General features: G+C 36.8%; 1 protein-coding gene across 3 annotated transcripts in view; it reads left to right on the forward strand.

Annotated features, from left to right (window-relative positions):
* Nucleotides 1-12,665, forward strand: part of luzp2 (leucine zipper protein 2) — a 135,501-nt gene that overhangs the window by 115,636 nt on the left and 7,200 nt on the right. For 2 of the 3 annotated variants that reach the window (XM_067495655.1, XM_067495654.1), the window contains 3 exons: nt 1,894-1,968; nt 2,616-2,783; nt 11,110-11,214. In XM_067495655.1, the coding sequence (XP_067351756.1) occupies nt 1,894-1,968; nt 2,616-2,783; nt 11,110-11,214 (348 nt within the window). The remainder of the gene's footprint in view (nt 1-1,893; nt 1,969-2,615; nt 2,784-11,109; nt 11,215-12,665) is intronic. The other variant, XM_067495656.1, reaches the window with a different exon arrangement.

The raw sequence follows: 12,665 nt of genomic DNA on the forward strand, positions 1-12,665 counted from the left end.
AGAGGACTATTTGCTGATGATGCTCTGTGTAATGGATGTAATGGCTCTCTACTGTAATGCTACATACAAACAGACACAGTCTTCATCTTCTTTTAGAAGATAAACTACTGTAGGAGCTGACTGCCTATTTCTGTGTTTGTAAGCCAACCCAGGCTCTACACTTTCTTAAGCCCAGCACTTGGTGTTGTTTTCTAATATTTCTTTTGAACACATAAAGCATATCCTAAAACCTTCCAGGCCTCTGAAAGTGCAGCATTTTGTGTGTGTGTGTGTGTGTGTGTGTGTGTGTGTGTGTGTGTGTGTGTGTGTGTGTGTGTGTGTGTGTGTGTGTGTGTGTGTGTGTGTGTGTGTGTGTTCTGTTAAACAAACAAACTCTAAGTTAGTTTTTTTTTACAAACTCTAACATCATATTATAATGTCCACTGTCAGGAATTTAATTTCTCATTTCTAATAATTCTTTCCAATGTCTTTGAAATTGGACTCTTAAAATATTTTTTTATCTGTTTCTTTTATGTTAATAATAATTCAAATATATATCAGAGAATGCTTATGCCTTTTATTTGCCATCTGAGATCAAATCTACTCACCTTTGTGTCCATGATTAAACAACTCTTCCTCAAACTTTATTACCTCTGGATTCCCCCTCCAGCACAGCCCGACAGCTAAAGATGACTTTGTGCAATTGATTCAAGCTCCCTGTAAATGTAAAAGCACCTTCTGAGAGAAAGTTCAGATGCTTTGGCTTCTTTGAAATGCCAAACCAGTGAATGCTGCCCTGTCCTTGACTTCACTACATGACTCATCTGTCAGGCAAAACTTAAACATCATTTCAGCTGCCCTACTGAGTGAGAAAAGTGACAGACCTATTCATCATGGAAATTACTACTTTGGTGGCAGAAACCAGTGAACATGTCAAGCCACTGTGTTACCAAACTTACCAAGGTACCACATAACTCAAGAAAAGCCACCACTTAGCCTCATCGCCCCATCTCTGAAAACTGTTGCATTTTTTGTACAGAGACTGTGGATGGTGTTTGTTGGGCTGTCTGTCTTTGGCTGTTTCAGAATGTAAGCCCATGCAGTTCATCATTTTTAGAGGCCAGTAAAAGACACCTAATAAAAGTTCATGGCTTAAGTCCAGCGCCAAGGCTGGTTTTTACACAGACTGCATGCAAATTATACCAAAACGACTTTCTTGTCTGCTTGCTGATGAATTTATTAATAGTAAAATGCTTCCGAGAGGGAGCTCTCCTGGTCCTTGTATGGAGTTATATGGGCTTATTTGCAGATAAAATGCCTTGGCTGTGTGTATGTGTGTGTGCGCGTGTGTATGTGCTATGCTTGCGTGTGTGTGTGTGTGTGTGTTGCTCAGCACCTTGGAAAAGCTCATCAATAAGTTTCATGGTTTCCAGGGGTCTGCCTACATAACTATCATCATTAAACCCATCTTCTGACTTTTCCAGTGTGGCTTTGGACTTATTCTTATCTCAATCCTTGAACCCAGTGGATTCTGCACTTTTCTGTGTTCCATGAAATCGACCAGAGACATTATTCAACAAGTCATTTTAGTATTTACATCTAAGAAAGCATTTAGCAATATAATAAATCTATGAATATGAAAGCATATGAGACCCCAATACTCTCCTGTACCAAGACACAGTGGATCTTTTAAGTGCTAAAGGCATATAATTTATAAGATTTAGTGCTTGATTATTTGTGTCACAGATGAGCAATATAATAAAGAGGAGCCCCAGTGCATTGTGCTACTGTATTGATTTATGTTATTGATAATTCTGAAGTTGATGAAGGGGCCGAGAAATTTGTTTTTATTTCTCTCTCTTTGTGCACAGAACAAAGATTCAAAGGTGATTCAAAAGTCATGTCTCTCTGCAGGGCCAGCAGCTAATGGATTTGGAGCACAAGTTAACTATAGCCAAGGAAGAACTGGAGAAGACTGCACTGGATAAGGTGAATAACAGGGCAAAATGTGTTAGAATTATTATACTTTAATAAATGTCATTATTTGTACAATGGATTGTTTAACTTTTAGCTGATCGTGATCAACTGAAATGACATGACGTAATACTAAAGAGTGGAGTATTGATCATATTTTTAACTTAAAATCCCACAATAAGGGTTTCATGGTAAATATCTGGTTACTGATGATGGTTTTTCTGTAATTAGCAGATTGAATATACAGCAGCTTTATCCGGTAAAATATGATTTATATGTAGTTATTGACGTACTGTCACTGGGGGCAAGTTAGGTAAGTTAAAAATGCGCAGAAAGAAAAGTACTGATTAGTAAAACAGATATTTCTGGTGCTCAGCTCTGGGTTATTGACATCACAGCCTGTTGTAAAATAATTAGGCCAATCATTATGTCCATAATTATTATTTATCAAATGTAAATGATCTTCTGCGTCATTACTTCACTTTTATTAGCTAGGTGAGTTCTGTTGCATGTCTTGCCTAACGATGCCACCCAGCTGTTCTAAAGTCACTTTAAAGCCGGCCTCCCATGGCTTTAATGCTTAAGCAAATTTCTCATGTGGATGGAAGGAGGCATGGAGGGATTCAAAAGTCTTTTTTGTGTGTAATCCTGTTTGGGGACAGGAGTCTCAGTTGAAGGCACTGAAGGACACAGTTCACATCTGCTTCTCAGCTGTTCTGCACAACCAGCCCAGCAGCAGTCACAGATTTCCCACTTCCCCCACCCACTTGTTCAGATACTCATCACTCATCAACAGCTCCAGAGTCACCTTTCAGCAGCCACATGCCAAGGTAATTCAGTACTCAAGGCAGTTCCATCGGATTTAACGTGTATCAAAAGGCAGGCTTTGGTGTTTTAAAAATCCAATCATTTTTATATTTAATGAATCGGTTGAGTGATACACTCAATCTACCGTACAGTATTTCTGCTAGAGATGAGTTTATCATGTCCTTGAGCTCACAGAATGCCCCACTATAGGATGTAAGTGTGCACACAGCAGAGAAACCTTAAAGATCAGAATTGATATCTTCTATTTAAACGGTGCGAAGTGTTTTAATTGTTTCTTGTGAAGTAACGGGCTTTTGTAAATGGTTTGATGTAAATGGTTTAAATTTCCATTACTGTCAGTCTTACACTAGTCTACATTTCTTTGTTCTCAAATGGCTCAAAATCCACCAATGGTACACTAATTAATCCATTCAAGTTCCTATAAATTACCTATCCTATAAACGTATGCATACTGCCAAGCACATAATTAGCTTCAGTAAATATGAAACTGTTTTTCATGATCTAATGGTTTTTCTAATCCCAAGGCTATTAGGCAGCATATTTATATTTTTAAGTATTTAGAGGCAACCGCTACTTAGCGTTGTAGTTCATTTTACCATCTGTTGCAACAAGGTCATGACCTTTGCTTATTCTACCTTGTCATCACTAATGTTGAAGTTGAAATGAACACAAAATAAATAAATACAGCAGAGAAGACAACACCTAATATTACTATCACTATTCTCAAATTCAACTCTGAATTCACCAATTTTTGTTAAAGTCTTAAAGTTACAGAGTGCACCTTATACTCTATAATTAATAGTTGAAGGTAAATAATCTTCTCTGCACTGTCCAGCCTTCAATGTCTCAGCCTTTGAACAGCTTTCGTTCATTCTAGCTTCAGGTACTTTTTGTTATGAAATTAAAATAAGTGAGGTTTACATTATTACCAATTGAAATTGCTTCTCTTCTCTGATTGGTCAGATCAAATAAAATAAATGGCAACATTTTCTGATTGTTTTGGATCTTCTGATGCAACAACTATCTGATTGTCAACGTTGCTATGTTTTAGTTTGCTGATATATGACAGAGTGAAATGATTTTGAAATTCACCTTTTTATTCTTATATGACATTTTTGTGACCGAAACTTTCCCACAAACAAACTGGCTGCCTTATATTGAAACACTAGGGGGTTTTAATATGCTAATAATCAAAAACATAAATGTTCTTTTCATGAGGCCCATTATGTTATGTGAATACATTGCGGTAATCATAGATAATTGCATTGTTTTCTACATATTTTCCAAAGTAGCTCCATACAAACTGACATTGAATAAACAATACTAAATACAAACTGCTGTTCTACAACCCTTTGATTTTACTATTAGCCTGACCAATAGGCATTTTTCACATCTAACATTTTGACCTGCCATAGCAGAAAAGCCTAGGTCTATTGAATAACATTAATAATGGCTCTATGGCATATAAGGGTGTCAGTAGCCCATGTCAGAGAGCCAGCATGCAAAACAGAAGTGCCAAAGGGAGTGCAGCCCTAATTTTCTGAATTACACCTGTGGTTTTCCTGCTTGCACATGTCCAAGTGTGAGAAGTGAAAAGGCCTGTAGCACTGACAAACAATATATAATCAATTTCATGACAGTGACCCCAGTTTAAACATAGCAGTTACAGCCTCTCACGATGAAAATCAGATAAGTTTGTTTGTGAAGTGAAAATGGAACACAAGTTGGATTTGGGATTTGCCTCCGTAATGCTGGAGTATAATTTTCTCTCTGACTTTGCAGATAAGATAAAGCGGGCTCCTGTTTTTTGCTATCCTCTTTGTGTAAAAACTTTCTAATTGAAATTCATTTCACACTGTAATGACCAGCTTGGTGACGTCACGGAATATAACTGCATGCCAAGATATTCACCTCACTGCACATCAGAGCGCACAAAATGCACTCTGTGCAATTTGAATGTAAGTGTTAGTCGGTTATTAACTCCTTTTCAAGTGGCTATTTGTCAATCTGATGCCCTAAGCATCACTCTCCAGAGACAAATAGCCCAGGAACTAATTACTGGCAAATATACAGATGGTCAAACATGACTGCATGGGTTGTTCAGAATCAAGCATCAATCTAAGTTATATATGTCAGTCTTTATATTCTATGGAGCCGTAGCTTTTAAGGTAAAGCTCAGTTACTTTAGGGCATTATGGAGTTTTGGTATGTTGGACTTAAATTTGTTCTTCATGAAATTATTAAGTGTCACACGGTCTTTGTTTGGAGCCTCTCAAAGTCAAGGTCACATTAGACTCAACTAAAGATTCAGGTTTTAATCCGTTTTAGGAGTATAAAAAAGTGTGACTGTCAAGAGGATTCAATTTAAAAAAAAAAAAAAAAAGGAGACATCATCTCCTGTGCTTCTTGTTTTGCTAGTGAAGCACTTTGATGTTTTATGACTTCGGTTAAGTGTCAAGGTCGCACCATTCAGTGTGTTTTGCTAAAAAAAAACAATACTCTCTGATTCAAAATAGTACTTATAGTATTTTTTGTAGTATTTGCTACATTATTTTAAAAAAATGCAGAAAAATATAGAGTATTCACCAGTTCTGTTTCTACAAAATATACCTCATAGTGCCTGTGGTTATTTTTCCTTATACCACGCAGCCATGTCAACCTCAATCAGAGATTGTGCTAGTTCTGATTTCTGAAAAGCAGTTGCTGCAGTCACTTTGAAATCATCAAGTCGGCCACAGCACTATTGTGCTTTATTTGCCATGATTTTGGTGAACAGTTCTGTCTTTGAGAAGCTTTTCTCTCCTCAAGGCAGTCACAAGGCAGCGAGTGAATATAAGATCCGACATGCCACTTAGGTATTTTTTTTTAAAGTGTTCTTTATTTCTTATCATGCTTCAGTGCAGATATTCCCATCATTGTCAGCACTGTCCCTCCGCTGTGCCATCATACAAAACACCATTCTGTAATTGACATTCTCTGTGCACTTTTAAACTCTGATGTTGAACGATCTCATTGTAACAAGTGTGTATTTCCCCATGAACTTGATTTCAACACTGAAAGCCAAAAATAAATGCAAGCACATGAGCCAAATAAGCACCTTATAAATTAAAAGACAAGTAAAGGAAACTCAGGGTAGGTGCGAGTTGATTTCTTATGCTAATGCGATTATTACTTCCCAGACCATTAGCATACAAATAGCAGCACTCCACTTTTGAGCTCCATTATCTCCTGTAGCTGCTGTACCTTTTGACGGGCTGTCTGATAAATCTGAGGGCACCCTCACTGTAAAGATTACTGGGTTGCTCCATCTGTCCACTCTGCCTGTGCATGCAAAGGTGGGTCAAATCCCATTTAAATCACTGCCAAATTTATTTCAAATTAAGCGGCAAAGAAACAACACACAATAACACTTACTGTGCATAAAAAGAGGCAAACAGCCTACAACTGAGAAGTGAGGTAACAATACACTAACAGAGAGGCAAATGTCAAGAACATAGCTGTTTGATGACCACTCATTAACAGCATGACATTCGCCAGCATTATTACATCTTTCATCCTATTTCCCTTTGTCGAGGTTTGAACCGGACATTGTAGTATAAGTAATATATATTCTATATGCATTTAGTAGGACTTTTCTGACAATAGATGGCAAACAATAAGAAGGTCTCTTTGAGAATGATATGGCCCGTTTTTAATTTTTTTAATCTTTCCTAACAGCCTACGTTACCCTGTGTCCCCCAGCAGGCTGTTTGGGCAAATAATGTTGTCATATTTATTTATCAAATATAGCCACAGTCTATAGCCGATTCTTTTCACACTGCTATATTCCTTTACAAATTGTATTCTGTAAAGTTTATGGCTGCACATTTTAAAATATCATCAAAAGTGCAGTTAGTGTTTAAAGCACATTTCCAGTGTCCTGCTGTGCTCATCATCCAGCTGTAATTTGGACTGCTGGTCAGAAATGGTCTTCCCTTTGTTTATTTTAATGCACACAGGAATTGATTCAAAACCACTCTTTAGTGTGGCATCAATTTACCTTTTTTTAACATAAAAACAAGGATAGAATTTAGTAATTTCACTCATTTCATTTGTCATTCCAATTCTGTTTAAAGCTGATTTTTCTTGTGTTCCACAGTAGCAGCCTGTTAGTAATTGTTACTAATTAAAAGACAATTATTTTTGCACAGAGGAGGGTACAACAGCACTACTACGAATGTACTGTAGAAGAGAAAAACGCTTTCACCATATGGAGAGAGCCTTTATCCACTCACTAGGTGATAACACGTACATTTGAGTTACATGAGCACATTTAGACTAAAATCTGCTTTGTGTATTTGAAATCCAAAGTGGGTAAGTGCAGGGATGTTTGTTCAAGAACTCACTGACACCACTCTGGGTTTCACACTCTTAGTCTGAGTTAACATAATGGACCTTAAACTCTGATGCCACAGATAACACTCTCACAGGCCTTGCCTCACAAACACACACACACACACACAGCTCTTCATGCTGGTGAAAGATTCATTAGTGTGAGGATGCAGAGATCAGCAAGATTGGAGTGGAAGTTACTTCATATTTAACAGACCTAGGGATAGAGCCAAGTCTCGTGGTCCGATAGCATGCAATTTTCATCAAAGTAATGGGAGATGATGTCTTAGATGCTTGGAGCACAGTGCCGGAGGAGAAATCAGGCATTTCATTGCTCTGCTCTCAGCACTTACTATTTACTTTTATGATTGTTTCCTTGTCTATCGATGGGATATTTATCTCTGCCATGCAAGGAGGAGATAGTAGGTGGTTGACGATGCAAAAAAACTAGCTTAGAGATATTTATCAGTTGGATCACAAATGTGAGAAACTTTACTACAGTCCATTTAAATGTTGGCTTATACTAAAGCTCGTTTTCCATTAAATTACTTAGATATTAAAGAAGGAAACCCCATTAGCCTATTATGTCACATTTTCTCCATTATGTCATATTTTATACAATTAACAACAATGTTAATTCTGGTGATAATAAAAATTTAAAAAGTTTAAGGAATTTCAAGTTTAGAAAATCACTAACCTATAGAGACAAAGACATGTTAAATGTTTGTTTCTTCTTCTATATTTTACACAGAAAATTTTCAGATTGAGATCAATGTTGTCAAAACTTGGAGAATAATGCATGAAATGTATCGTGGTCACTTCCACAACTACATCATATTTTACTGAATCTGTGTAAAAAGATGATGCTTCAGCTGCCAAAGAAAGAAAAAGGTTTGACAGTGACAAGTTAAGATTGCTTGTGTTCATCTTGCAACCATCTTACTTTATGCTCTCAAGAGACCATTTTTGACCCAGTTAAGGAAGGTACTACAGTTTTTTTATGAAGTATGAGAACAGCAAGGCCATTTCATTTCAGTTTGCTGTACACTGAAGACTTCTCAGTTTAAGATTCAAGGATCAGTATGTGACAAAAATTCAAAATTGTAGCTTTTTTCCCTGGGATTTAACATCTAGATTTTTAAATCAACAAAAAATAAATAAATAAATGATTTAGCTAAATGATTGCAACATGTGACTGACAGATGTTTCTTGTTAACCAGATGTGCCCTGTGAAATTGATTTTCAAACTATAATCAGCCTTAAATGATTACTGTTGGATATAGCCTTGGGTTTTTACCTGCACAAATCAAGGTGAAGTCCAGAGAGCTGCCATTAGGAGAAAAGCACGAGTCTAAGAAAAGAGGGGAAAAAAACAGTCAAAGGAATTGCACAAATATTGGGCATAGCCAAAACAACCATTTGGACTGTACTGGAAAACAACGAAATCACTGGTATACTGAGCAACATACACTGAACAGGTCAGCCAATGAAAACAGCAGCTGATCCAAAAACCTTTTGAAATTTGTGATAACAAAAAACAAAAAGAGAATAGTAAAATCACCAACAACCTCCATAAGGCAAGGAAAAAGGTATGGTATTACCATCCAGCATTTGAAGAAAACTTCATGGTCAGAAGTACAGAGGTCACACCACAAGATGCAAACAGCTTATCGGCAATAGGAATCAGAAAGCCAGGTTTGAACTTCTAAAAAAAGTGCAGAAGTTAGTCACAAAAGTGTTGAGTGTAGACTGATGAGACCAAAATTAACATCTACCAAAGGGATGAAAAGGCCAAAATGTGCAGTAAAAATACTCATGATCCACATCATGAAAGCTCCTCTGTGAAGTACAGGGTTCCGTGGTTTGTGCTTGCAGAGCTGCTTCTGGAACAGACTCACTGATCCTCATTAATGATTTATCTCATGTTAGCAGTAGAATTAATTCAGAAGCGTACAAAACTATTTTGATGCCAATTGAAAGAGAAATGCATCAAAACTATTTGGGGGGAGCTTCATCATGCAGCGAGAGGATGATCCAAACCATGCTGTCAACTCTACAACTTCATCACAGGGAAAAAATGGAAGATATAGACTATAGGTCATAGACTGTCAATCACCAGACCTTAACCCAACTGAGCGTGTAAGTATTTCACCTGCTGAAGAGATTAAAGGGAGAAAAGTTGCTGTACACCAGGGATATGCAAACAAATATAACATTTTACATACAAATTTTTATTTATTTTCCTTTAACTTAAAACTACAGTATCTGATACCAGTACTTTGACATAAACATAGATCAAAACTTATCTTAACTAAGTGTAAATAACATTACAAATAACAAGAACTGACATCCTTCTTTTAATTTTAACCCAAATGCCATCAGTGTCAAAAATAATCAATTAACCCTGCTTAAATAATACCTTTGGAATATATAATATTTACTGTATGGAATACTGTATATGAAAAACATGTCATACCATAGGTTAGAAATATGAAGAACAGGCTCTAAATTTGAACTTGTGATAACAAAAATTAATTGGTAAGCGATTGACGTCTACTGTGTGATAGGAAAAAAAAATTTGACTGAAGCCTAACATGCAATCCTTTTGAAATTGATTGTGTGTGTGTGTGTGTGCGTGTGTGCTCGCCTAAGATAGAGCCTTTGTTACACTACAGCATCAACCTTGCAAGAGTCATGTTTTTTCATACTGATATTATTTTTGGTGGTGTTGATATAGATTGCTGTACTACCTCCAGAGAGAACCTTTTCATCTTCGACTGTCCATCTTGTTTTCCTCCCACTATGTTGACTTTGCTTTGGTTGTTTTTGCAGTGGGTCACTTCACCACGACATCATTGTTCATCGTAAAAAGTGCTCACAGTAGTAAAGCTTCTATTCAGAATTCAGAATTTCTTCTCACTCAGAAGTGATCAGTGCATGTATTCACACACCTCAGTTGCATGATGAATGTCAGCCATTTATTAGGACCTCCAAGTCAGTTAACACACAACTGTTAATTTGCACTTTCTAAAAATATGTATTTAAAAATCAATAATAATAGATATTTCCAACTTAATTGTCTGACTTTGAAGGCAAGTCAAGTTAAATTATATTTTATGGATTTCTGTAACATTTTGAGGTGTCTCTTTCAGGATGAACTGTACTGACAACAGCTAAAGAAATGTCTTCCAGCCTCAGATGCTCTTTATATTTAGTGCTATAAAATTATGTTAACATGCCGGAAGTAAGATGGTGAACATGCCAAACATCATACTTGCTTAACATGTTGACTGCTCAGCATGTTAGTAATCATCAGTATGTTTCCATGCTGACATAAGCATGTAGGTTTAAGCCTATGTTGTGCTTACGGACAGCCTCACAGAGCTGCTAGTTTGCTTGGAAAGACTTGTTTAGAGCTGACAAAATGTAAATTCCTAATCAAAGTAGTTATATTAGCTTTACATGGGAACCATTTTGACTGTTTTTAAGCTTATTTTGAACGTACGCTAATGTATGTATTTTGTGTGTTATTTTAAGAAACTGGGGGAGTGTCATATGGAGTTTGGCTTTTAACTGCAGTAGCTGAAATTAAAAAAACTTTTGGCAGAAATATTAATTCCTAAGAAAAGCTTTTGATCCCAGTATTCGATATGTTATGTTGAATATTACTAGATTCACCTCCGAGCTATGGCATTTCAATAATTCTCTTTTTAGTTTGTCAGCACTTTCTCTTTTGCACTTCCTGCTGCCTGTTATGAAGTATATTCAAGACATAATTTAATTTCTACAAATAAATAAACCTATTTATTTATATGAACAAGTATAAATAAACATTTGTATTGGTAGGCTCACAACTGAGTCTTTTTCAAGAAACCAAGAGACCCTGCAACACCAACAAGCCATTACTGCACGTTTTTTTTTTAACCCCAAGGTGAAATACTCTCGTTTTTCCTACAGGATATCTCTAAAGTTCAGAGAATTGTCACAACAAGTAAATCACCCATGAACACTGGAGTAATGAGGAGAGAGAATGATGGAGTTAAAGAGTGCCAGATGGAAAAGGTGAGTTTCAGGACTAATTAAAGTGTAATGGCCTATGTGACCTGAGGGCTCATATCCACAAGGTTCATCTATTCACTGAATTTATGCTCAAGTTCCTTATCAGAAACCAAACAAACCATTTTACTCAAAGTCTCTTCATTAGGTTTATTAACTGGAAACCTTTATGCTGCAGCTAGTTTTAGCTCAATGATGCATTTTTTAGTTGCATTTAATGATTTTTATCTACTTTAAGTTTTTGAATAAGGATTTTATGTATATTATTATGAGATTATATCATATCCTATGGTACATTACAGCCCTGTCTCCTAAAAATGACATCCTATTCAAATATGATTCTGTTTTTGTGTTACATACAAACATATTTTGAGGAGAAAATTGCACTCATCTCATCTCCAAAACATAATGTTTAATTTGTAATCCAGTTATTTATTGAGTAAAAATGCAAAATGTTTTCCTTTTTAAGCTCACGTTGAAGAGCCTTTCAATCACTACTGCACCTTCCCAGTGCAAACATAATTTTGCACTCAGGAGCTTCATTGGAAAATTTGACATTTGAGGGAGCTTAGTGCCTCACTGACACTTTGAAAGCAGTTATATAAAAGAGGAAAGAGAGAGGCAGTCACTGACCTCTCCTATTCAGATTTTTTATGAAAGACTTTGGTACCCTATAGACACAGACTTGCTTCTCTAAGAACCAGGTGACCGTGAGCAGTTAGTTATTGGGGAGGCTCTGAATAAGCATCGCCAACCCTATCAAAAGGAAGAGGATTTGAAGAAAGGAGGGGAAGTGAATAAATTCCAAAAGGATTTTGACAAGGGGCTATCAAGAGCTATTACAAATTTAAGTCAATCGACCACTGGTACACAGGTGACTATGGAGGGATGCCACCCAGGGACGAAATTACCTTGTGTCGAAACTGTGTCACAGAGATTGTTCCTCAATCAATTTGTGCCAACAACAATCTTCACTGGTGTCCCGTAATTGATTTCATTATTTTGGTTGGGTTGTAAAAATCCTGCAACACAAGTGAGAAATAGACTGATATAGACATATTTGAATCTAAGATTGTATTGTGTTTGCTCATGAACTTCGCCACATGTCCCTCCGTCATCCACTCCCTGTACACAGGGAGGAAATGAGAGGCAGCTTGTATCAGTGTGTATGTGGCCGCTTGCAGTCTGAGCTTCAGCTTAAATATAAAGGTGATAAGCTTGTTCCACTCTAACAAATGTTTTGCTATCCAAACACACAGTACATGCTTAGTTATAAACACATATTTCATACAAAACGCATTAGGCTTGAGATTGTGTCATGGAGCTAGGACGCATCCTTCATTTATCACTGGTCCGACATCTGGTTAAACATCTGGGGCGACTGTGGCGCAGGAAGGTAGAGCGGTTGTCCACCAATCTCGCAGTTGTTGGTTCTGGCTCCTCCGGTCACATGTCGA

Source organism: Channa argus, chromosome 2 (genome assembly GCF_033026475.1).
Source record: "Channa argus isolate prfri chromosome 2, Channa argus male v1.0, whole genome shotgun sequence".
Taxonomy (NCBI): Eukaryota; Metazoa; Chordata; class Actinopteri; order Anabantiformes; family Channidae; genus Channa; species Channa argus.